The 24,392-nt window shown below is 43.1% G+C and overlaps 1 protein-coding gene across 1 annotated transcript in view; it reads right to left on the bottom strand.

Annotated features, from left to right (window-relative positions):
* The window catches only part of rab3b (RAB3B, member RAS oncogene family), a 96,611-nt gene extending 74,686 nt beyond the window's left edge, over window positions 1–21,925 (bottom strand). Inside the window, exons 1-2 of the mRNA XM_034140940.1 lie at window positions 21,498–21,925; window positions 6,290–6,514 (exon numbers count right to left, since the gene is read on the bottom strand). Coding sequence (XP_033996831.1) covers window positions 6,290–6,514 — 225 coding nt within the window. The 5' untranslated portion in view covers window positions 21,498–21,925. The remainder of the gene's footprint in view (window positions 1–6,289; window positions 6,515–21,497) is intronic.
* Window positions 21,926–24,392: the final 2,467 nt, after the last annotated feature.

Genomic DNA, 24,392 nt, shown 5'->3' with positions numbered 1-24,392 from the left:
AGAGGTTAAATTACCTGCAAATGTAACGCACATTTTGTTTTGTGAAAGTTCCTTTTTATTTCCTGCTTCTTCACACACATGCTCTCTCCAGTACAGGTTAGCTCTGAGTGTTAGCGATGCTAATGTAAACACCGACCATATTACGCCCAAAACAGTCAGGCATTGTTTCTGATAGCAACGCTTCTGATAGTGCTGTGGCTCCGACACCGATATTACATCATATCGGCCGCAAATCTGGATCAGCTCCGTTGTACCCCCGTTTTTAGAGATTTGGGTACGGAGGAAAAGAGAGAGGGTTTTATTTTCTGACGCTGCGTGAGTTCCTTGACACACCGGGGACACCTATTTATTAGGGCTGTCAGTCAATTAAAATATTTAATCGCGATTAATCGCATGATTGTCCATAGTTAATCGCGATTACCGTAATTTTCGGACTATAAGGCGCACCTGAATATAAGCCGCAGCAGCTAAATTGAATGATGTGTACATATATAAGCCGCACTGGACTATAAGCCGCAGGTGTTTTAATGTTTAATTACCATATCTAAGGGTTCGTGCACAGAGGGGATTGTCGGGAAAGAGATGGCTGTTTGAGGAAGCTCCCATTTATTAACATTTCAACAAACAAGTTGCATATTTGCATAACGTATTCAAGTGTTACCATTTAGTGCAATAGTAGCTACAGAACATGTACTGTGCTGTGTAAACTGTACTGTATCACATAGCGTTTCAGACACACAAACTTTTCAACTTTCAAATTTAGGAGAGGTTACGTCTTCTTTGTGTTATAAGATAGGACTGGCAGGGTCAGTCAAACCTGGTCGTTATCCCGCGGAGCTCCTGTCCCAGTCCCTTGCGCTCTCTCGGCCCGGTGTCTACAGGGCTAGCCCGAGGATCCCCCGCAGCTAGCAACAGGCCTTCAAAACAATGTTAGAGGCACTCCTGAAACAGCGTCAAAACGGGTATATTTCCCGGGCTTTAATATACGCTTTGTTTCACTCGTTTGTTGTTTTGTTCCTCCGTGTTTTCAGAGCAAGTCGTCGGAGCTGTAAAAATCCATAGATTAGCCGCACCGTTATATAAGCCGCAGGGTCGAAAAATGGGAAAAAAGTTGCGGCTTATAGTCCAAAATTACGGTAATCGCAAATTAATCGCACATTTTTTATCTGTTCTAAATGTACCAGAGGGATATTTTTCAAGTTTTGAATACTCTTATCAACATATGAGTGGACAAATATGCTTTATATGTTTGTTTATTATCATTTGAACAATGACAAATATTCTCATGAATAGTAAACACAACAACCTCTGAACATTACAAATATTCGCCTCAATTCAACCTGAGGCCTGTACTACGAAGCTGGATTTTCGCTTAGCCGGTTAACTTCAGGGAAATCTCGGGCTTTCCGGTCCTACGACGCTGGTTCTCTTTTTAGCAGGCTAGATTTCCATGGTAACTTATGCTGAGCGGCAAACCTGCTCCGGAGCAGGTTAGGTGGCAGGCTAAGAGATCAACTCAGTGAAAGCACCGCCTGCTGACCAATCAGAGCTCCGTGTGCGGAGTTTAAAGCGATCAATTCATATTACAGGATAGAGGAAATACAGAAAAACTGCCGTTGCAGGAAAGACGGCCGGCCAAAATCAACTGACTGTGTGAACGTGAAAATTAATAGAATATCCCCTCCCATCTTCAGAGCAATCAAACTATTATAATATTAGCGTTAAGAAAGCTTACTTAAATATCTGCCACGACATAAGTAACCGGATCAGAGTAACATTAAGTACAGTCCGCGGCACTGTGAGTGCAGACGTCGATGTGTTCCATTATCATTCATATCATATCACATCATAATGTATCGTATTTTCCTTATTTGAGTCAGCTTCTTGAGCCGTATCTGGCCGTGCAACACTCACAGTGTCACATACTGTATGCAGAAGTATTATTTTAAGCAACACATTAAGTTGATGAAACACTCGAGTCAAATTCTCCTAATTAAAGTCAGATCCACTCGTGTCTTGGCAGTGATTTCATAAACCTGTTAATGTACGCATTCAAACACTTTTTCTTTTACCAGCTGTATTCACCTTGCAGGTGCAGCTATGTGGCTTTTATCCTGGATAAAGTGTTTAAGTCATGGATGTTTAAAGTTTAACTTCTTCATATTTGACTAATATTAAAGTTCACTTTTCATTCAGGAAGTATGACGCTGCGCTGTCAGTACGCTTGTCCGTGTTTGAGATTGGTCGAATGCTCCAAATACTACCCCTTTCATGTGAAAGCGCACCTAACTAGATAGGACACGGCTGGCTTGAGCGATCCACTTGATAACCAGCGTCGTAGTACAGTTTAGCCAGAGCGCGTATGTTTTGGATTGGGCCAACCGGCTAACTCAAACATATCCAGGTTAGGTTGAACCAGCTTCGTAGTACAGGCCTCTGGAACCTCTCTCATACAATAATACAATACAGTGTGTGTGTGTGTGTGTGTGTGTGTGTGTGTGTGTGTGTGTGTGTGTGTGTGTGTGTGTGTGTGTGTGTGTGTGTGTGTGTGTGTGTGTGTGTGTGTGTGTGTGTGTGTGTGTGTGTGTGTGTGTGTGTGTGTGTGTGTGTGTGTGTGTGTGTGTGTGTGTGTGTGTGTGTGTGTGTGTGTGTGTGTCAAGTTAGATGCCGCCTATCACAGTGCGCTGAGATTTGTTACAAACTGTAAAGCACTTACTCATCACTGTACCCTGTATGCCAGGGCAAGTATGCCATCACTTACTGTTCGGAGACTCTGTCATTGGTACATGTTCATTTATAAAGCCATGCTGGGTAAACTACCACCTTACATCTGCTCACTGATATCACAGAGAGTCGCAAGTAGCTATTGCCTAAGATCCCAAGATGTGTTTTTATTACATGTACCAAGTGCTAGGGGCGCACGCCCCGTCATAATGCCGTCTCTTTGAAACGGACATTATGGGGAAATGTGGCATTGTGGAGAGAGATGACTCTTACTCTGGGATAAATGCAATCATTGTTCTTTCCTCTGGGGATGAGCAAGAAGCAGCCACGCTGCGACTACTCCTCACCCACGTGACCAAGGAGATCGATCCAAAGAGCCCTTCCGTAAACACGGGGGCTCCCAGGAGATCAACACGGTCCTTTTGGAAAGTGCCATGCGGCGTGACCCCCCTGGGACATCACACGGCAGGCAGCGGTGGCGGCCACACCGTAGACCAAGCTACTAATTTGGCCTTGCGGCCAAATAATCGCTTTGATCTGGTGAGGTGGGGGCATCTCTAGCAATGAGCGAGATGCCCAACACACCCGTGTTTATTTGCAGCCGCCCTGTCACGTGGTAGCGGGGCAGAGCTCTTTTCAGCTCTCTGCCTGCTGCCGGCTGGGAGCAGCTGCGCTCCGCCACCCTGGTCATCACCTAGGGGGAAGTACAGCCCTGGGCGGTGGACTTCCATGGACGCCGGACCCGGAAGTGCCCGACAACGGCAAACGGAGCCATCCGCCCCGCTGGAATGGCAAACGTGAATGGCGAACGTGAATGGCACCGCCTCGGCCATATCCTGGTCCCCCAAGCACTCGAAGCAGAGGTGGTGGGGATCGGCGCCCGCTATTTAAGCCAGGGCACGAAGGACAGGCCCGGGTCTCTAGAAGTGGCGACTCCATGGAGGTATGATAACTATTTCTTCTTCAAACGTCTTACTTTCTCTGCTTCAGTTGTATCTCGCTCGCTGAAGAGAAGTGTAGGATGACGGGAACGGGAGGCGTGGCCGCTTATATATGGCGGGCTTGTGCACGCATTCAGGTAGCCCCGCCCCGGGGCCGGCTACATCTATAGAAATCTCAGTAGGTGAATGCTTGCATGATAAGGTAGTACCCATAGAGTCCAGTAGAGGGCGTCATATGTCACGGATAGGATCATATTCTGTGCTAAATAAGACACATGTAATCATTTACAAAACATCACCATGTTTTTATTTAACAAAATAATGTTGTTTAATCCACGTTGGCGTAAGTAAAAAACCATCGGTTTGTTTTTTCATCAGGACCTGCTCAAACAAATGATTTTTAATCATCATCTTCACGATCATTTAATGTATCATATGTTCGCCGAATTGACGTGAAAGCACTAATAAATGTGGTTTAATCCACATGAGTTGACAACTACAAAAATAATCGGTTTGTTTTTATATCACATCCGACGGGAGGACATTTCATTTCAAACCTTTATTTATCCAGGTGTATCCCATTGAGATCATTGCTCTCTTTTTCAAGGGAGACCTGCTCAAATTAAATGATGGAACTCATGTGAATGCAGCACGGCTCTCACTACCGATTTTTAATCCTAATTTAATCATTATCTTCACGATCATTTATGTTTATGTAAGCCGAATTGACATGAAAGCACTGACAAATATGAATATACTGTAGTCAACTTCATTAAAACGTTATTAACTTGCCCAAACTCAGTAATTCACTAAAAAGAGGTTTATTTTTAATGAAGCCTCGTCATCTCACCATGGGCAAACGGGCTATAATATTATACTATTGTTAATAGTTTTACTAGTTAGTTAGTTTACTGTATTATTAGTGTTTAATATTACTGCTATAACAACAACAAGCTGCTTGGAGGATAAAGAAAACCAAAACACATAGACTTCTGCTACAGCTTGTATCATCATCATTGGTAATGTTGTTGCCATGGCAGCAGCTCTTCACGCTTGCTCACTCTTTCGCTGACACACACACAGCGAGTTTGAAGAAACACTAATACACTAGTCCTCATTGGCAATTAAAGAGACCTCTTGGGGCAAAGACTTTAAAAAGGTGTGTGTGTGTGTGTGTGTGTGTGTGTGTGTGTGTGTGTGTGTGTGTGTGTGTGTGTGTGTGTGTGTGTGTGTGTGTGTGTGTGTGTGCGCGCGTGCGTGTTACCCCGGTGTTAAATGGTGGTGTGTCATCGTTTCTTTCCGTTTGTCTCTTACCTGTTTGCTCGGCCCCCGATGGAAGCAGCTGGCTTTCCAATAATAACAACACTAAAATCCAACAAAGGTATCCTCAACAGAAGCAACAACAAAGCTGATACACGGTGTGTGTGTGTGTGTGTGTGTGTGTGTGTGTGTGTGTGTGTGTGTGTGTGTGTGTGTGTGTGTGTGTGTGTGTGTGTGTGTGTGTGTGTGTGTGTGTGTGTGTGTGTGTGTGTGGGGTATGAGAGAAGGCACTGCCATTAGTGAAGCTAATCAGGGCCGATTGATTTTATATGAATGCTGAGTGATGAGTAAAAGTATACACCAGGGTGAGTTTCAACATAACAAGCCCTGGTTCACAGACAGCCGAACTGAGAAATCTTAGGATGCGTCAGCGCAGACTCTCGCATCGTTATTGTTGCACACTTTGCAGGAGGTTACTCTTGGGCTTCGCTTGACCCTCGTCTTAGCCATGGCTTGTATTTGTCTTCTGCTAGCCAACGCTCGTTGAAACGGCAACCTCCTGGCATACTGTCATCTATCACTCTCATCAGAATGCCCAGGTCACACACGTAACAAAAACACTTGCCGGTCACGCGCATTGCGCGGGAAGGCCGGAGCGGAGCTGTTTTATGTAAAGCGAAGCAATTAAGCGCGCTCCGACTTCTTTATTTTCTTTTAATCTAAAAAGCAAAGTAAAGCATTTACAATTTCAAGCACTTTATCCCAAATTCAAGCACCATTCCCAAAATTCAAGCACTTTTCAAACCTTGAAAACACCTCGTACAATTTCAAGCATTTTCAAGGATTTCCAGCACCCGTACACACCCTGCTTGTTATATAAGCACAGGCGGAGCCCTCTACTCGGGGCCCTGTCTGTCCTATGCTGCTCGCTGAAGAGAAGTGTAGGATGACAGGAACGGGAGGCGTGGCCGCCTTATATACGGTGGGCTTGTGCACGCATTCAGGTAGGCCCGCCCCGGGGCCGGCTACTTCTATAGAAATCTCAGTAGGTGAATGCTTGCATGATAAGGTAGTACCCATAGAGTCCAGTCTCTACTGGACTCTATGGTAGGCTCCGCCTACCATAGAGGCTCCGCCTGTGCTTATATAACAAGGGTTATCATACGTAACCCCTCGTTTTTGTGACGGTCAGGGTGGCTGGTCGCAAAAACATTGGACTTTTACCCCATCTAAACTTGGAATTTTTTGTCAGGTAACTTAGTTATTTTAACCAAAACGACAATCTTCTACTATACCTGACCAATACATTTTTGTTTAAAGACAACTGACAACCATGAGACAAACATAAACCCTCCCATTCTCACCCAGATCTGCAGCTTGATCCTCTTTTCGTTTCGATATACAGTCTTCACCTTGAAGTCGATGCCAACAGTGCTGACGAAAGAGTTACTGAAAGAATCGTCGGCGTAGCGGAACAGGAAGGAGGTTTTCCCAACACTGCTGTTGCCGATGATCAACAGCTTGAACATGTAGTCAAAGTTCTGGTCAGAGCCGTCCCGCTGGCCAAAACGCTGGTCTGCCTTCGCCATCTGGAGGGTTGGATTGAAAAGAAAGAAGCAAACCCAATCAGCAAAGGACAACATTGCCACTACTATATCTCTAACTCACTTTTTCAAAAAAAATGTCATCCTCCCCACATTTTTGAATAGTCAAAAAACTTCAGAAATTTGTCAAATATGTCAATTATTCCTCAAAGTCCAAGGTGATATTTTAATTGTTTTGTTTTGTCAGTAAGTAAGCAGGAAATGTACACGTTTAAAAGGTTGATAACTGCATTTTCAATTAACTGATCTATTAATTATATTGTGGTTTACACAATTTAGCTCCAACAACCAACAAAAGTGAAGTACTTTCATCACTTTTGCTTTGAATGTAAAACCAGGCTTCTTTTGGCTTTTATCAGAGGCGGTTAACCTGTTAAGCACCAAGCCTGTTTTTCATGTTTCAGGCTAGAAAATGACATGCCCAAAACAAATTACTACAACTTAACTTCTAAAAGGGTTATATGAATAATTTCTTTTATCAAAGCAAGGTTACATCTGTGAGTTGGATGTAGAAGTGTCAGAATCAATATAAATGTTTTTTATTTTAAAGAAAATTCAGATTTTACATAGTAAAAAACTGTAAATTATAGTGTCCGTCCAAAAATTATTTTTTACAGATAGTGAAAACTACCCTTGGATGATGGGTTAGTAGACTAAAAGTTTTAGGAGTCCAAAGTACAACATATAATAAGTACCCTGTATCAAGATTGATGCAAAACAAGTGACATTTGACCTTTTTAGAGAGGTTTAGCCAAAACCACCCCACCTCTGAGGTGATTTGGGTGAAAATGGTTTTTTTTCTATATCTCTGGCCCCCCTTGCTCGATTTTGATGGTTGACACCTCTTTCTGACCGTTAGAGCCAATAGAATCGAAGGGGGAGGCCCACACACACACTCATTGTGAAGAGAAAAGGTGGGGGCTGCGCACATGTAAATGTAAAGCAGAGTGGAGCTACATTCTAGCTCTGGCATTTGGAAACAAAAAAGCAGTTTTATTGCTTATGGATTATCAGAAATAATTTCAAAGAGGGCACACATACATTGGATGAACCTATGGATTAACTGCAGCATCGTTTTTCTATCGTTTTAATGCCATTGAAGACCAGTTTTGAACAAGGTAAGCCATGTTAGCGTTTCTAGCTACTTAGCTCCACATGTTATGATGTACGCTTTCGTTTATAGCGTCGCAAATGTTTATCACTGAGTGTTGACGTGGGCACCACTAGATTCAGTGTCTCCAGGACACCAAAAACGAGTGGTTGGCTGTGCATCTAGGATAAGTAATAAGGGAGTTATTGTGAGTTTAAGTGCCGTTTTAGGTTACATTTTTTCGCTCGTGGCTAATTCAGAGGCTGAGTGCTAGCATTGTGGGTTTTTTTTGGAAAACAAAATTAAAAAGATCAGTTAGCTGAGTTTCTTCCCGTTACATGGATATAAAACATTCATAGTTTTATTAAATATTAAGATTCCTTAGACGTTGTTTCCTGCAAATGACGCGTTTATCCGCCCGGTACCGTGGGGGGCCGTGCGTAACAGGTTAACAGTTTTAAAGGTTTTATTTTCTTCTTTTCAGAATAAATGCTACACAAAGAAAATCAAAACATGCCGGATAAGCTGAAAACTGCAACAAGCTGCTCCTCTTTGTTCCTGGAAAGTTGACAATAGCCGCGTTCACACCGGAGTACTTTCACCGTACTTTTCGCGTTTTAGTTCCGTGAGTCGCGTTCACACCAAAAATCGTACTTAATCTCGGGTACTTTTACCCCCATTTTTAGAGCCAACTCAGAGAGCGTACTTTTCTGTGGGTGAAAAGTTCTCCAAAAGTGCCCCAGTGCTGATTGGCTGGGCGAATTGCAAACCACGCCCGTACAACTCTGAAAATGTTGTGTAGAGCCGCCATTGTTTTTCCTCGCTACAAAAACACAACGCTCCGTGCGTTGTGTTTGTTTTTGAAAGCAGTTATGGCAAGCATCAAGAAATGATGAGGAGGTGTCGGCGCTTCTGGAGATCTACGCAGAGGACGCGACCCAGGGAATGCACTGAAGCCAGTTCAGTAGCTTTCACTCGACCTGGGAATGTGCACAGCCCCACGGCACACCGGCTAAAAATAAAGAAACTCGGGCAGGACTACAAACGGCGGATTCAGTGGCCAACGATGACGACGAAGGTAAAATCAACTACATGCACTGGGGTTTTAATCTGCACAATAATGGTCTCAGATGTACTTTTATTTGCTCAGTAGATCAAGCTAGCCATGCTAGCCATAATAGGCTAACACCGGCCCCGAGCACACAGTACACACACACTGTAACTTTGTCTTGAAAGAACGTTGCGCATCGAACTGATGTTCACAATCATGTTTATTTCATAATATTCATCATATTTTATGTTTAACTTGCCTCAACAACATTAAACAAAGTTCAAGCATACATGAAGCACTCTTCAAAAAGGAACAATCCTCCGTGTTTGAACCTCTTAAATCGCTGCATAGCCGATTTATTTGGACTGGATTATCCCAGAGGGTCTAAACATTCTTTATAACACAGTTTCAGATTTGTGAAACCTTAATTCTATTTGTGAAAATACAAAAAACACATTCCTAGTATGTTGTAAAACTACATGGCGACTAAACTTGTATATTGTATATTGCTTATTTTCCCCTCTTAGGAAAGCGGACACGGGATGCGAATTTCTTTGACACCGCCCAGGCGTTGGAGGACCGGCGTGCCGTGGTGAATGAGTCGCTGCGTGGAGATCAGATGGTGCTGTTCACCAAGGCCCAGGAAACGGAGGACAAGATGCTCACCTCGATGGAGCGCCAGGCAGAAGTGTTCAAGCAGCAGATGGAGCGCCAGCAGCACCAGGATGAGAGTGTGGGCGCTGCGCCATGAGGAAGCGTCGGCGCAGCGGCAGGATGAGCGACAAACTGCATTTAATAACAGTTTATTTGGTATAGTTTTTGTAAATACTGACACACGACACACAACGTTGCACTAAGGTGTGCATGCTGCTGAGAATATCCCTACACCTGGGACAGTTTATTTTATATTGTTATTACTGTTATGACTTTATTTTATATATAATGTTTACTGACATGTACAACTGACACTTTATTTACATTTAAAATTGTTCTATTTAATGTTATGTCTTGAGAGTGCAATAAAGAAAACCGACATGGCGATTAAGCTTATTTCTCCTGACACTTTATCTTTTGTGACCTGTGTAGCATCCTATACATCACATGTAAGTGATTATTCTGATACCATCATGTTTCATCGGTTATAAACTGGCAAAGCTTTATTTGTCATTTATTTATCATCAATGTTGCAACCTTGTGGGGGAATGGCAGGGGCACATACACAAATATGACAATTTATATCATTTTAAATATTATTTGACCTAAACTTTTAATTCCCCCCCATTTCACACAACACAACATGGAGTCCACTATGGGCCAAAACTAACATGTATGTTTGCATAGTGTTTATGGCAGACGGATGCAGTGGGTCTCAGGAAGATATATAATAAAGGTGGGTTTGCTGCTGAGACTCCCTACAGCTGGGAGTTTATTTTATATTGTTATTACTGTTATTATATAGTACAACTGACACTTTATTTTATATTGACAATGTTTACTGACATGTACAACTGACACTTTAGTTACATTTAAAATATTTAATGTTATGTCTTGAGAGTGCAATAAAGAAAACCGACATGGCGATTAAACAGATCCTGTATCAGTTTTTCTTCTTCTCTTGTTTTGTAGCGGGTTGCAAACAACTTTAAGGTGCTTACCGCCACCTACTGTACTTGTAATCTTCCCTCAGGGAAAAGTACTCCGGTGTGAACGCGATCTGTACTAAGTACCCTGGGGTTAAAAGCGCCAGGGCTCTTAGTGCCGGAACTAAGTACAGGAAAGTACTTGGTGTGAACGCGGCTAATTTAGAAGTTTTCTCCTGATGAGTTGGAGCCAAATATGATTCAGCATAAAGCTAACAAACGGCATATCGTGTTAAAGAAAGACATAGTGCAAACAAACATTTCCTGTTAGACTTCAACTGACAAGTCAAATAAAAAGCCAGAGCTGCCTTTCTGGTTAGGCCTTGGTAGGCCAGGCTCACTTTATGCTGCGTTTCCATTACAGTTTAGGAACTGGGGTAGTAACTATAGTAACGCAGTGTAGGCGGGGCGATCGGCTGGCGGGGCGATCGGCTGGCGGGGCGATCGGCTGGCGGAGCGACGCTGCGTAAAACTGCCGTAACGTCATCTTCAATGCGAACCACAAAACCAACATCAGCCGTTAGCACTCAGAGCTCACAGCTCCTCATATCTGTTCAGAAACTAGACAACAGTTAAACAACTACAAACCACAGACTGTCTGTGTCATGGCGAATACAGTCGCTGGTTTATTTATGTCTGTAGGCCGTTGTTGTGAGTGTGGACGGGGATATACAACGTTAGCTTAGCCTGGTCGATCCGATCTCCATTCAGAACATTTAAAAAAGTTTTTCGCCTGCCGTCTTGCCAAAAAAAAGGTGAAAAAGTTGCCCTGAGCCGGAACTACCCCTAGTGGAAAAGCAAAAAAAAGCTGTCCGGGTTTGGCCCGGCCCGCTTAAACCGTGCTACGTGCTGCAGTGGTAAAGCGCCATTAGTGTCAGCAAAGCTGAAGAGCTGATTGTGGACTACAGGAAGCAGCAGTCACTCTTCTTATCCTGACCTTCTACAGGTGCACCATAGAGAGTATCCTGACCTTCTACAGGTGCATCATAGAGAGGATCCTGACCTTCTACAGGTGCACCATAGAGAGTATTCTGACCTTCTACACCTGTAGAAGGTCAGAATACTCTCTATGGTGCACCTGTAGAAGTGGTGCACCATAGAAAGGATCCTGACCCTGACCTTTGACAGGTGCACCATAGAAAGCATCCTGACGTTCTACAGGTGCACCATAGAGAGCATCCTGACCTTCTACAGGTGCACCATAAGTTTGTGATCTTTTGCTTCTGTAGTTTTACTCGCATTTGGCAAGTTTTAACAAAACTATGAAATGTTAACTGAGACTCTGCATAACAGTGCCAAAGCTATTATCAACTCAGCTAACTGAAAACCCCAAAAGCAAGAAAGCAACGGTAATGTTACAGCTTGTAACATAAGCACACATCGACACTTGAACATGTTTCGGCATTTCAATACTTCTACACAATTTTAGGTAAAGTTGGTGAGCATACAACCTATAAGCACAACTAGGGATGTCCCGATCACCTTTTTTTGCTCCCGATCCGATTCCGATCATTTGATTTTGACAATCTGCCGATACCGATTTTTCCCGATCCGATCTTTATGCAATGCATTAAGAGGAAAAAAAAGGTAACAGATAACGGCTGGTCATCCAACGCGATGAATTCAGCTATCTTGGCTGTTATTTTTTTGGCCTTTTCACTGTTCTGGGGTAGTTTCTCTTTCCTTTTAAAAGTCTCTGAAAGTGTCGGTTGTTTCAGTGCCGTTACCTGAGTGGCCGCTGTGTACTCGTCGTGTTGTTGTTGGTGGTGTTTGTATTAGATTGGTCGTGTTGAACGTAGCTCTGTTCTTTCCACCACGCGGAACCTCCGCCTTGCAAACATTGCATCTGGCTGTTACACTGCCTTCGCTTTCAATTTTATAATACTTCCAAACTCCTGACATTTTCTCTGTCCCGACTCCCGAGTCACCAGCTGAACGTAGCCTCTTGTTAGCTTACTGCTACTATTAGACACTGCGCCCACTCTGTTGCCAGATTTGAGAGAAATAAGCAACCAGGTCTATGAAAACAAGCCCAAAAGAAGCAACACATACATGATGTTGTGTAATTTTAACCCAAAACTAAGGCCTCAGGATGACTTTAAGACGTGAACATGGTCATTTTTGTTTTGTAACATTAAATAAAATGTATAAAAATATTTTATAAAAAAAAAAAAAAAAAAATCCGATCCCCGATTTTTTTCTCCCGATCCCCGATCACGTGAAAATCACGTGATCGGCTCCGATCCCCGATCACGTGATCGGATCGGGACATCCCTAAGCACAACAGTTTTGTATGGGCTCAGAACAGTCTCATAATACACACATGCACACAGAAGGATTCACACTTGTATTTCATGATCCACACTTGTGTTTGTCAATGCACACACAAATGTGTTCCGTTTCATATACATGTAAATAAAATCCAAATACAGAAAAAAGTTTTACATATGTATTTTTGATCCTCACATATCTGTTTTCCGTTTAAAACCTCTGAACCTGCAAACACAAACCGCTTTCTGTGCATGGATCGCTGTGCATTCGTGTGTGGGTTTTTTGAGACTCCCCTGACGGTGACCCGATTCGTACTTGTAATTTTTTCTATCTATAGCCAATCAGATGTCTCCTCAATTATAAGCCAATCACATGAGCGCGCCCCCACGAGGGTAGATTTCTTGCGTTCATGACGTAGCGCTTCATGTACGCATTTTGCGCTGTCCGGAGCTGACAGGTCCATGGAGCCTGCCTGCAGGCGCTAATCTCAGGACACCTCCACTCTCAGTACATTGCCACTTTCCGAACAGGAAATTCACGCAAATACAATCTTTTATATTATTAAGGTACAGCGCCACTTTCCGAACCATTAACCTGTTACGCACGGCCCCCCCGGTACCGGGCGGATAAACGCGTCATTTGCAGGAAACAACGTCTAAGGAATCTTAATATTTAATAAAACTATGAATGTTTTATATCCATGTAACGGGAAGAAACTCAGCTAACTGATCTTTTAAAAAAAAAAAAATTAAAAAACCCCACAATGCTAGCACTCAGCCTCTGAATTAGCCACGAGCGAAAGAAATTAACCTAAAACGGCACTTAAACTCACAATAACTCCCTTATTACTTATCCTAGATGCACAGCCAACCACTCGTTTTTGGTGTCCTGGAGACACTGAATCTAGTGGTGCCCTCCTCAACACTCAGTGATAAACATTTGCGACGCTATAAACGAAAGCGTACATCATAACATGTGGAGCTAAGTAGCTAGAAACGCTAACATGGCTTACCTTGGTCAAAACTGGTCTTCAATGGCATTAAAACGATAAAAAAACGATGCTGCAGTTAATCCATAGGTTCATCCAATGTATCTGTGCCCTCTTTGAAATTATTTCTGATAATCCATAAGCAATAAAACTGCTTTTCCGTTTCCAGATGTCAGAGCTAGAGTACAGGCTCACTCTGATGCAAAACTGCATGCGCGAAGCCCCCACTTTTTTTTTTACCATGTGTGTGAGAGGGAGCCTCCCCCTTCGATTCTATTGGCTCTAACGGTCAAAAAGGTGTGTCAACCATCAAAATCGAGCAAGGGGGGCCAGAGATATAGAAAAAAAAACATTTTCACCCAAATCACCTCAGAGGTGGGGTGGTTTTGGCTAAACCTCTCTAAAAAGGTCAAATGTCACTTGTTTTGCATCAATCTTGATACAGGGTACTTATTATATGTTGTACTTTAGATTCCTAAAGCTTTTAGTCTACTAACCCATCATCCAAGGGTAGTTTTCACTATCTGTAAAAAATAATTTTTGGACGGACACTATAATTTACAGTTTTTTACTATGTAAAATCTGAATTTTCTTTAAAATAAAAAACATTTATATTGATTCTGACACTTCTACATCCAACTCACAGATGTAACCTTGCTTTGATTAAAGAAATTATTCATATAACCCTTTTAGAAGTTAAGTTGTAGTAATTTGTTTTGGGCATGTCATTTTCGAGCCTGAAACATGAAAAACAGGCTCGGTGCTTAACAGGTTAATGAATGCTTGTGTACACAAAAACGGCAGGCAAAACCGTTTTAAATGTGTGTTTCCTGTATGGCGAATACAGCTGCTTTATTGATGTCTGTATGAAGTTGTTGTGAGTGTGGAGGGACTGGGAGCAGCTACAGGTTAGCTTAGCCTAATCGATCAGTGCACTACGAAGCCAGTGCTAGACAGTGAACTGTCAAACGGGGGGAGCCCCGCGGGTCATTGTCGGCCGATATTCACTCTTAATAGTTTGATCTGTGCTCTCTATAAAGGCCGATCAGGAGAGCTGGATCTGATCGATATGGACATAAACGCGAGTGAAGTTTTAGCGAGCTGCATGAGAAACTGACGGGCTGAAAAGTCCTGAATGTGCGGCACCGGGTAGCGGTCAGGTGTCGTGGTGTCGTTTAGCCGGTGGTAATCCCCACATGGGCGCCAACCGCCGTTCGGCTTGGGAACGACATGCAGAGGAGAAGCCCAAGGACTGTCAGACCGGCGGACGATACCCAGGCGTTCCATGGTCGAAAACTCCGCCCTCGCTACTGCAAGCTTAGAAGGGTTCAACCGCCGGGCCCTGGCGTAGACTGGGGGACCTTCGGTGGTGACGTGGTGCTCCACCCCATGCTTGGTGGTGAGCGCAGAGAAGGTGGGCAGCGTCAGGTCTGGAAATTCAGCCAACAGCCTGAGAAAAGTGTCCGCCCCCGACAGCGAGCCCGACAGCCCGTCGTACGCCGCCTTGCCAAGCGTACACACGAGGGAGGAAAACGTCAAGGCATCAACCAAGCGTTTATTTTTAACGTCCACTAGGAGTCCGTGAGCACATACAAAATCTGCCCCGAGGAGGGGAAAATAAATGTCTGCCGTCACAACATTTCAGTTGAACCGCTGTCCTCCAATACACAAACACATAGGCCTCACGCCATACGTGCGAATGGGGCCGCTATTAGCCGTCGTCAACCGCGGTCCGTGTCCCCCACGAGCGACGTCTTCCCTTGACGCAGGAACCACACTCTGTTGAGCACCCGTGTCACCCAGAAACAAGCTTCCCGAGACTCTGTCGCTAACGAAGAGAAGCCTGCTTGTGCCGCCAACGCTCAGGGCCACTACTGAGCGCCGGCTCCCCCGTTTCCCGGAGGTTTGTAACTGCAGAGAGCGATACACTTCTTCGCCCTGGCCCCGAACCGCGCGTGGTAAAAACACTCTCCTGTGTCCCCACGCCGGTTTGGCACCGTCGCGTCCAGCCTCCCCATGCCTTCTTAACTGGTGAGGGGGCACTGAGCGTCACAGCTAGCGCCTCTGCACCGGACTGCTGGGTAGCCAGGAAAAAACGCTCGGCCTCTTCAGCCAAGGCGCGGGGCTCCGTAATGGACGTGTTGGCTAGCGCCATCTGAACCCGGGAAGGCAAGTGGCGCAGGAACGTCTCCATAAACAAAATCCGGGTATCTTCCCCCCCCAGCAGATTCAGCATTTTCTCCATGAGCTGAGATGGCTTGCTGTCTCCTAGGCCTTGAATGTCCAGAATCTGGCGGGCCCTCTCCTTAGCAGATAAGCTAAATGTCTTAACCTGTTAAGCCCGAGAGACCCCGGTACCGGGGCACTGCCGCAACATCTTGCAGGAAACAGTGTCTGAGGGCATGTTCATTTAATAAAACTATGAATGTTTTATATCCATGTAACGGGAAGAAACTCATCTAACTGATCTTTTTTTTTTTTTTTCAAAAGAAAACCCACAATGCTAACACTGAGCCTCTGAATTGGCAACGAGCGAAAAATGCTAACACCTTACTGCACCGAAAATCACTCACAAAACCTTATTATTTATTCACCACATCCAACACATTGTTTCACATCGTGAGGTGACACAGAATCGATTGACACCGACATTACCACTACATTTTACGTATTTGCGATGTTATAAGCAAAAACGGACATCAAAACAGGTGACGCTAGGTAGCTAAAAATGCTAACATTTTTACCTTGGCTCTGTAGTCTCTCCAAAGTGGTCTTCAATGGCATTAAAACGATAAAAACGCTGCTGAAGTTAATCCATAGGTTAATCTAATGTGTCTGTGTCCCTTGTGAAATGATTTCTGATAATCCATAAGCATTAAAACTGCTTTTCCATTTCCAGATGTCAAAGCTAGAGATAGGTTCACTCTGATGGAAAATTACATGCGCGAAGCCCCCACCTTTTCTCTTCACAACGTGTGTGTGTGGGGGACTCCCCCTTCGATTCTATTGGCTCTAACGGTCAGAAAGAGGTGTCAACCATCAAAATCGAGCAAGGGAAGCCAGAGATATGGAAAATCCACCCAAATGACCCCAGAAGTGGTTTCTTTTTGCTAAATCTCTCTAAAAAGGTCAAATGTCACTTGTTTTGCATCAATCTTGATACAGGGTACTTATTATATGTTGTACTTTGGATTCCTAAAGCTTTTAGTCTACTAACCCATCATCCAAGGGTGGTTTTCACTATAAGTAAAAAAGAATTTTAGACGGACACTATAATTTACAGTTTTTTACTATGTAAAATCTGAATTTTCTTTAAAATAAAAAACATCTATATTGATTCTGACGTTTCTACATCCAACTCACAGGTTTATCATTACTTTGAGAAAAAAGATTATTAATTTAACCCTTTTAGAAGGGAAGATATGGTCATTTGTTCTGGGAATGTCATTTTCGAGCCTGAGACCTGAAAAACAGGCTCAGGGCTTAACAGGTTAAGGAGAAGGGCCTTAATCGCCTCATATTTGCCATGGCGTGGGGGGTCTGCGATAAATCCAACCAACCTGGACGACGTGGAGCTTCCCAGCGCTGCTACCACGTGGAAATATTTAAAGTCCCCGTCACGGACTTGTCGGCAGGCAAAGTGTGCCTCCACGTGTGCGAACCACGCCGCAGCAGCATGCTCCCAAAACTCCAGCAGCTTAACAAAAACATCGCGATCAGCCATGTTCATTAAGTCTTCGGAAACTTTCACGAAAACGTCAGGGTCACCAGTGTAGAGCCGATGAAAGGGAGTCAGAGGCGGTGTGTTCAGTATGGAACTCCACACTTTGTTATCCATTAGAAAGAAGACAAGGTAAGTACATCTGCTTGTTGCTACTTAAAGGGGACCTATCATGCAAAATGCACTTTTGTACGTCTTTTATACATGAATATGTGTCCCCGGTGTTCCAGGGAACTCACCAAGTGTCAGAAAACACAACCCTCTCTATTTTCCTCCATACCCAAATCTCTAAAAAAGGGGCTGCAACAGATCTGATCAAAACTGATCCAGATTTGAACACTTTCCTGACGTCAGTAAAGTGGCGCTACGGCTATTGGGCCAACTCTCCACCTATCAGGGGAATGTGGGGTTGGGCCACGGCCGGCCATTGCCGCTCGAAAGCGCTGGAGACGCTGTAGTACATATGCCAGGCCTGCAAGTGGCGCTGTAGTCTGTCACAAAAGCAGTGAAGAAGACTTCCCGCACATGGTTACTATGGTTACCCTTCTGTTTATTCTCCGCTGTGGCTTTCTTTCTCCCTCCCCGAGGCAAGCGTTTGCTCCCGCTGCTTTAATTCAATGCAATCCCTCCCCGTCGAGGCAAGCACTGTAATTCTCTCCGGTTAGTCCACCAGCAGATGACAAACACCCACCTCTCCGCCTCTTCCAAGGAACGAGGGGACCGTGCGGCAGAGTTTCAGTTTCAGTTTCTTTCGCCGGTCAAGATGTCCGTTAAAGTTTAAATCTTCCCGGACAAAATTAGAAAAGTGCCGGTCAAAGGTCTTCTTTGTTATTTATTGAGCTTTAAAACAAATGAATAACGACTCTATAGGCCTATAATAATATAATAAAACACGGAGGACGGAGATCTTTTTTTCTCCCCCTCTTGACTTGATCAGAGCACGGCTCCCCTCTCCTGCAGGGGGGCGTGGTCAGCTGCAGCTCACAGAATCAGACCCGTGCAAAAACAGTGCTGGAGAACAGCAAATAGAGCGAAATGAGGCATGGCTAAAATGCATGATCCGTTTGGTATTTTGAAAACAGAAACGTATAAATATACCTTATATGTGACCTGCTCTATCGAAATCAGTCGCATTGACCCGAAGACACATTTTGAGTTGTATACACTGTTGGAAAGAGGAGATTCCTAGCTTTCTAATGATATCAAGATTTTTGTTGTACTCCAAATATTAAGCAAAATATGTCACATTATATAATGACTGTCACAGAGTCATCATTTTGAGAAAAAGGCCTTCAAAGTTTCCTCTTCTCTGGAATCCATCGATCTGATTGATTATTAGCGGAGCAAATGATCAAAATAGTCCGGAGGGAACATATTTCCGTTTGGATTAGTGGTCTGGGGGAAGCTCGCGAGTGTGTGAGTGTATGTGTGTGTGTGTGTTTGTGTATTTTTGCGTTTGTGTATATTGTGTTTGTTTCCCGGGGAAAACACTCACGAGAAACACCGGCTGTTGTTATGCTTGCTGTGACGTTAAGTTACTCCGTTCTCCGCTTGTAAATATGCCGTTACAAGCTTCATAGTTGTATTTATCATCTAAATTTGCCGAAACAAGTTTAATATTCTGAAAGCCAAGACTTTGTTTAATTGAAATCAGATGAAAACAAACTGTAACGGACCCTGCCGTGTTATCTATGATTACTATATGCCTTACATTCATAATTTCAGCCGGAGGGAGGGGGAGCTGCGCTACGGAACAGCAGATTGCGATTGAGAGGTGCCTGTCATCTTCCCTTTACAAGCTTCACAAATGTATTTATCGTGTGATTTTGGAAATAAAAGTTTCATATTCTGAAAGCCAAGACTTTGTTTATTTAAAATCAAACAAAACACCCGAACCCCGAAAAAATAGTTTTTTCCGCAAATCCACGTTTATTTTCAAATGAGCCGTTGCGACTTCCGACTGATTTCGATAGAGCGGGTCACATATAGGTATGGCCCTACAATATATCATTTAAATATAGCATGATAGGTGTCCTTTAAGCTAGCATGAATGACACCAACCCCGGTACCCTCACTAACGGGTCCGTGTTGCAACATAATATTCCCAACGGTGAATTATGTCCCATAACGTGTCACCACAATACATATATTCTGTATAGAACCTGTAATGCAAAATCCAGAAATATGTAGATATTATCCTATATCAGTATTATAAATATTAATAAAAATAACCAAGTCACAATAACGGACCGTCCACACAGCAGCGTTAAAAAAATCTTGGAGGTGGGCGTATCTGAAGCTTGGGGATTTTTTGCGAGCAAGGCACCAACAACCTGCATGAATCTCCCGCCCCCGACATACGAAGCAAAAAAGTTTGAAGTAAACTGGATATAAACTCCCCAAACAGGCGAAAATATACCACTGTCTCTGCCACCTTCCTCCATGCCTGGCTCCTCCGGTTTATATCCCGGTAGGTAAATAGGGACTGGTCATAAAGCACCGGGTGATTCCCTACCGCTAATTTCTCCTCCATTTTTTGGAATATGAGGAAATGACCTGCGGTATGTCTCTCCCAGCATACACGCGGTTTGTTGGCTAGCGCTTGAACTGTCAGATTTGCATACACGGGATTTGATTGGCTGACGCTTCCACCTCAGCTTCAAAAGTTGAACATTGCTCAACTTTGAATCCTGAAAATCCTGAAAATCTCCGCTCGCCTGCCCACAATGCAGTTCAGTGAAAAGTGAGGCAAAGTGACGTCACCCCATTCAAAGTGAATGGGCAGAAGCGTTTCAAGATTTTGTAACGCTGCTGTGTGGATGGTCCGTTAGGCCTCTTATCCACACACAAATCCCACCTTAATAACATCACGCAACCAGCAAGCAGGATCAACCTATGGAAATTGAATATAAATAAAGGTAAAATTCGACATATCAACAAAACCCATAACAAGAACCCTGAAAAATTGTTCATAAACATGGTCTTTTATAAAATATGTTGTGCATTTTCTATAGGGAGATACAATAGACTACTACAGCAGATAAATAAATCTTCATGAGGCCAATAGAGGCTCAACTCCCTCCAGAGAGCCACATACATTGAGAATGTGAGGATTTTATGGGATAATATGGGAACATTGTGTTACTATTATCAACATGTAACAGCAAAAAAGGCTGTATATTGATAGTCAGTAAAGAACAAGATGCAAGTGGTCCAGATAAACAACATAAAATGAATCATTAATTACCATAAGAACACTGTAGGTGCCAAGGGTTCTTGTTATAGCTTTTTTTTTTAATAGTCTAATAAATATAAATTCATTGCCAGTGTTATCAGTTGCAAGTGTGTATTTGTTGTAATAATGACGAAAACATAATACATGTCACAGTAATTATAATAAAAACGTAGCTCATGCACGATAAGGGGTGTTGTACGAGATTAACATATCTATATTGCACGTGATGAAACAGACGCGTAGTTCAGCTCAATTATCGACGTAGTGTGTGTGTGTGTGTGTGTGTGTGTGTGTGTGTGTGTGTGTGTGTGTGTGTGTGTGTGTGTGTGTGTGTGTGTGTGTGTGTGTGTGTGTGTGTGTGTGTGTGTGTGTGTGCAGTGGTGTAGTGGGCGTTGGACGCGGGGGTACGCCGTACCCCCACTTATTTGAGGCATGATTTTTCTTTATAATAGTCTAATAAATATAAATTCATTGCCAGTGTTATCAGTTGCAGGTGTGTATTTGTTGTAATAATGACGAAAACATAATACATTTCACAGTAATTATAATAAAAACGTAGCTCAAGCATTTATACAACTTGATTTGAAGCGTGTGTGTGTAGGGTGACCAGGTGCCCCGCTTTGTGCGGGACTGCACACACAGCATTTTTATTATTTGTCCCGCGTCCCACAAATTGAGACTATGTCCCACATTTGAGTGACAGTCGCGCAGAAAGGCCGGCTCGGTTCGCTGACGGCCGGCATCGCCCTTTATTATTATATTGTCTAAACGGCATCATGTAAATTGCGCTGACAGGCGACACAGAGGTCCACAGTGTACCCCCCCCCCCCCGCTGACAGTTCACGAGCGCGTCCATAGTGTCTTCCACCCGCCCCCCCCCCCCCCCGCAGTAAAAAATCCCCACTGCGTGTGTGTGTATCACACCGGTGTTAAATGGTGGTGTGTCACTGTTTCTTTCCGTTTGTCTCTTACCTCTGTTTGCTCGGCACCCGATGGAAGCAGCTGGCTCCCCAATAATAACAACAATAAAATCCAACAAATGTATCCTCAACAGCCGCAAAAACGAAGCTGATACACGGACCGTCTGTGCAGGAACACCGGCTGCGTCGTTTGGAGTGATCAGAGTGGGAAAATGTGTAATCCAGAAATGATGCCTGTAAACGCCTCCCTTCGCCGCACGCAGTTTCTTTTTTAAGCACGGCTTCAAACTGATATCCTGCATTCATTCGAGGTGGAGCGATGCGATGTGGGAATATTTGTGAAGGCGTCGGCTGCCCATCACCACCTTCACCCTTAAAATAATCACCACCGGCTTCTCTGTGAATGCAAATGTTTTTCTTCAAGCTGTTTGCAGGCAGCTTCTCCGCCCTATCACACGGCACAGTGAAGAGGAGCAGGCGACAGGAGCGGCAGTCATCTGCTTACCATGATTCATAGCTCAAACTGTGAGGTGTGTAATTGTTTCAGCATCAATAAAAAGGAGAGAAAAACATAATCTCCCTATTTTTCCTGCAACAACAAAAATAAAAACACATTCAGGTGTGTGCGTGTGTCAGTAACTATACAGAGACAGTCAAAAGACTGTCACGGCATTCATCACTATTTTTACAAACCACACAATATCCGGATAAGTAATATACAAATTATCAGTTAATAATAACCAAGAAAAACAAAACCATGAGCACAGAACACTTCTATGAAGGTAGGTATGGTGCAAAATGCGAGAGCTTGTCAAACCTGATGTGAGCACTTGCAGAAATACATTTACACTTGTATACAAAATCCACGTATCTGTGAACCAAATTTGAAGTCACAGAAAAAAAAAATAGTTTTGCAGCTTGTAGAAAAAAAATGAATTTAGTGATTTTTTAAATATATTTTCCATTACAACTGCAACTTGGTTATTACAACCTCTCAAATCAGTCATTACAATGTCACGAATCTGCTCTGTGGCAGGATACATCGACAAATCTGCGGCCATGACTTTTGCTACACTTCTTGCGATGAAAGCCAAAGTAATTTTCACCTGTAGATGTGGGGGGAGGAAGGGGGGTTGGAGCGAAGGGGCGGAGCTATCAGAACGACGAGGCGCAAGCGGGTCACACAGCCATATAGTCAGGTCCAGCGCCATATAGATAGAAGAGTTACGACAGCGGAAGTCCAAAATGCTTGATCGTCACGTGGTTCAGGGAGAGTCAATAGTTCCCCGGAAGTTCATGGCGGGACATATGAATGCATGATTACCGGAGATAGAACTACGATTTTTGGTAATAAGTAGTGAATAAAGGTCTTGATTTGCAATATTTATACAACATACCGATATGTGTATGTATTTACATCAATATGTTTTAAAAAATAAATAGAATCTGCTAATATTTATGGATAATATTAGGAATAGTGTGAACAGCTAGTTTACTTGTTAACATATACATGTTAGGCTGTTGCCTTGGTTAAAGAGCCTGTTGCTGTTGTGTATTGCTTTGAATTATTTAAAACAAATATTATCTTCTTAAACAGGTATGGTAGTCAGGAGCATCACTTCCTAATGTTTATTGATATATTTAGAGGGAGGGGATGGCAAGGAATGCTTCAAAATTTAGATTAGATTAATTTCTACCATTTTTTTTAATTCATGGTGGTTTCAGTAATGACATAAGTAATCTAAATGACTAATGTCATCTTTATGACTATCAGAAAGGACAGGAGACCAACAGGTGACTATCAATGGACTAGCAGCAACACGATTATGACGTTAAAAGTGTTGTTTTAGGAACATCCATTGTAAATACATGGAATTCAATAAACATTGAATAGCATGTCATGCAGTTTGTCTGTGCCTTTTCCTCCGTGTTGTCCTGGCATATCGTCTCCACCATGGTTTGCTGTGCTGCCTGGGGATGCTCCAATCGCTCAGAGAAAGGAGTAAGAATCAGAATGTACGGCTTCCCCACTGACACAGAGAGGAGGGAAAAATGGCTAGCTCAAGTCAGCAGGAGCAATTTAACAATCAAAACAGACAGCCGCAACAAAATATGTGAGGTAATCATATTCAAACACTGCATTTGCACTTTTTCCACAAAACGAAGACCACACCATTGGGAAGCTTAATGTTTGGTTTAATACAAATAACAGGGAAAGGCTTGAAAAACTCCGAGAGTTGAGACTCAGGGTGCAGGGTGAGGGTCTCAGTGCAGGTATTCAGGCTCTATTGAATCCCCCTCTGGTTCTTGTGCTGAAAGAGGGAGAAACAGACAGGAGAAAGGGTTATACACACCTATATAGCACACCTATTGGATGGGAAATTGCCTTGGGGAGATAAGGTGTGGTCTTTGTTTCCAACTGAAGTTATGGAACTTTATTATTTGTGAGTTTAACAAAGTATGACAAATGGCATCAGTAATGGATGTGATATGAATTTGTATAAAGTTGTCTCACATTCTTGGTCGTATTTTACGTACAGTATGTAATGAGTGTATACATGTCCAGTAAGTCCTCCACCTGTAACATCACTGCCCCTCCACCTGCCATACAGTAGGTTACTAATATACACTAACAAGATTACTTATATAATACAGTGATAGAATACATGTTTAGTATGCTTACTTATATACAACAGTAGTATTACATTTACCTTGTGTTTTCACTCTCACTTTGCCATCATTTCAAAATCAGCTGTGCTGCAACATAATACACAGGTAATAATCAACACTAAATACAATACACTAAAAACACTCACCCATAAGTTACGTTTTTGTTTACTGTTTGGAAGTCTCAAATATGCACTCTAAATTCATATCAATAGCGATGTATCACACAAATAGCTCTCTTCCTTATTATTGTGTAACGTTAACTTTATTATACTAGTTT

The sequence above is a fragment of the Trematomus bernacchii genome, unplaced genomic scaffold, assembly GCF_902827165.1.
Source record: "Trematomus bernacchii unplaced genomic scaffold, fTreBer1.1, whole genome shotgun sequence".
In the NCBI taxonomy this organism is placed as follows: Eukaryota; Metazoa; Chordata; class Actinopteri; order Perciformes; family Nototheniidae; genus Trematomus; species Trematomus bernacchii.
The sequence above is the reverse complement of the archived record's forward strand: the minus strand, read 5'-3'. Positions and strand labels throughout refer to the sequence as shown.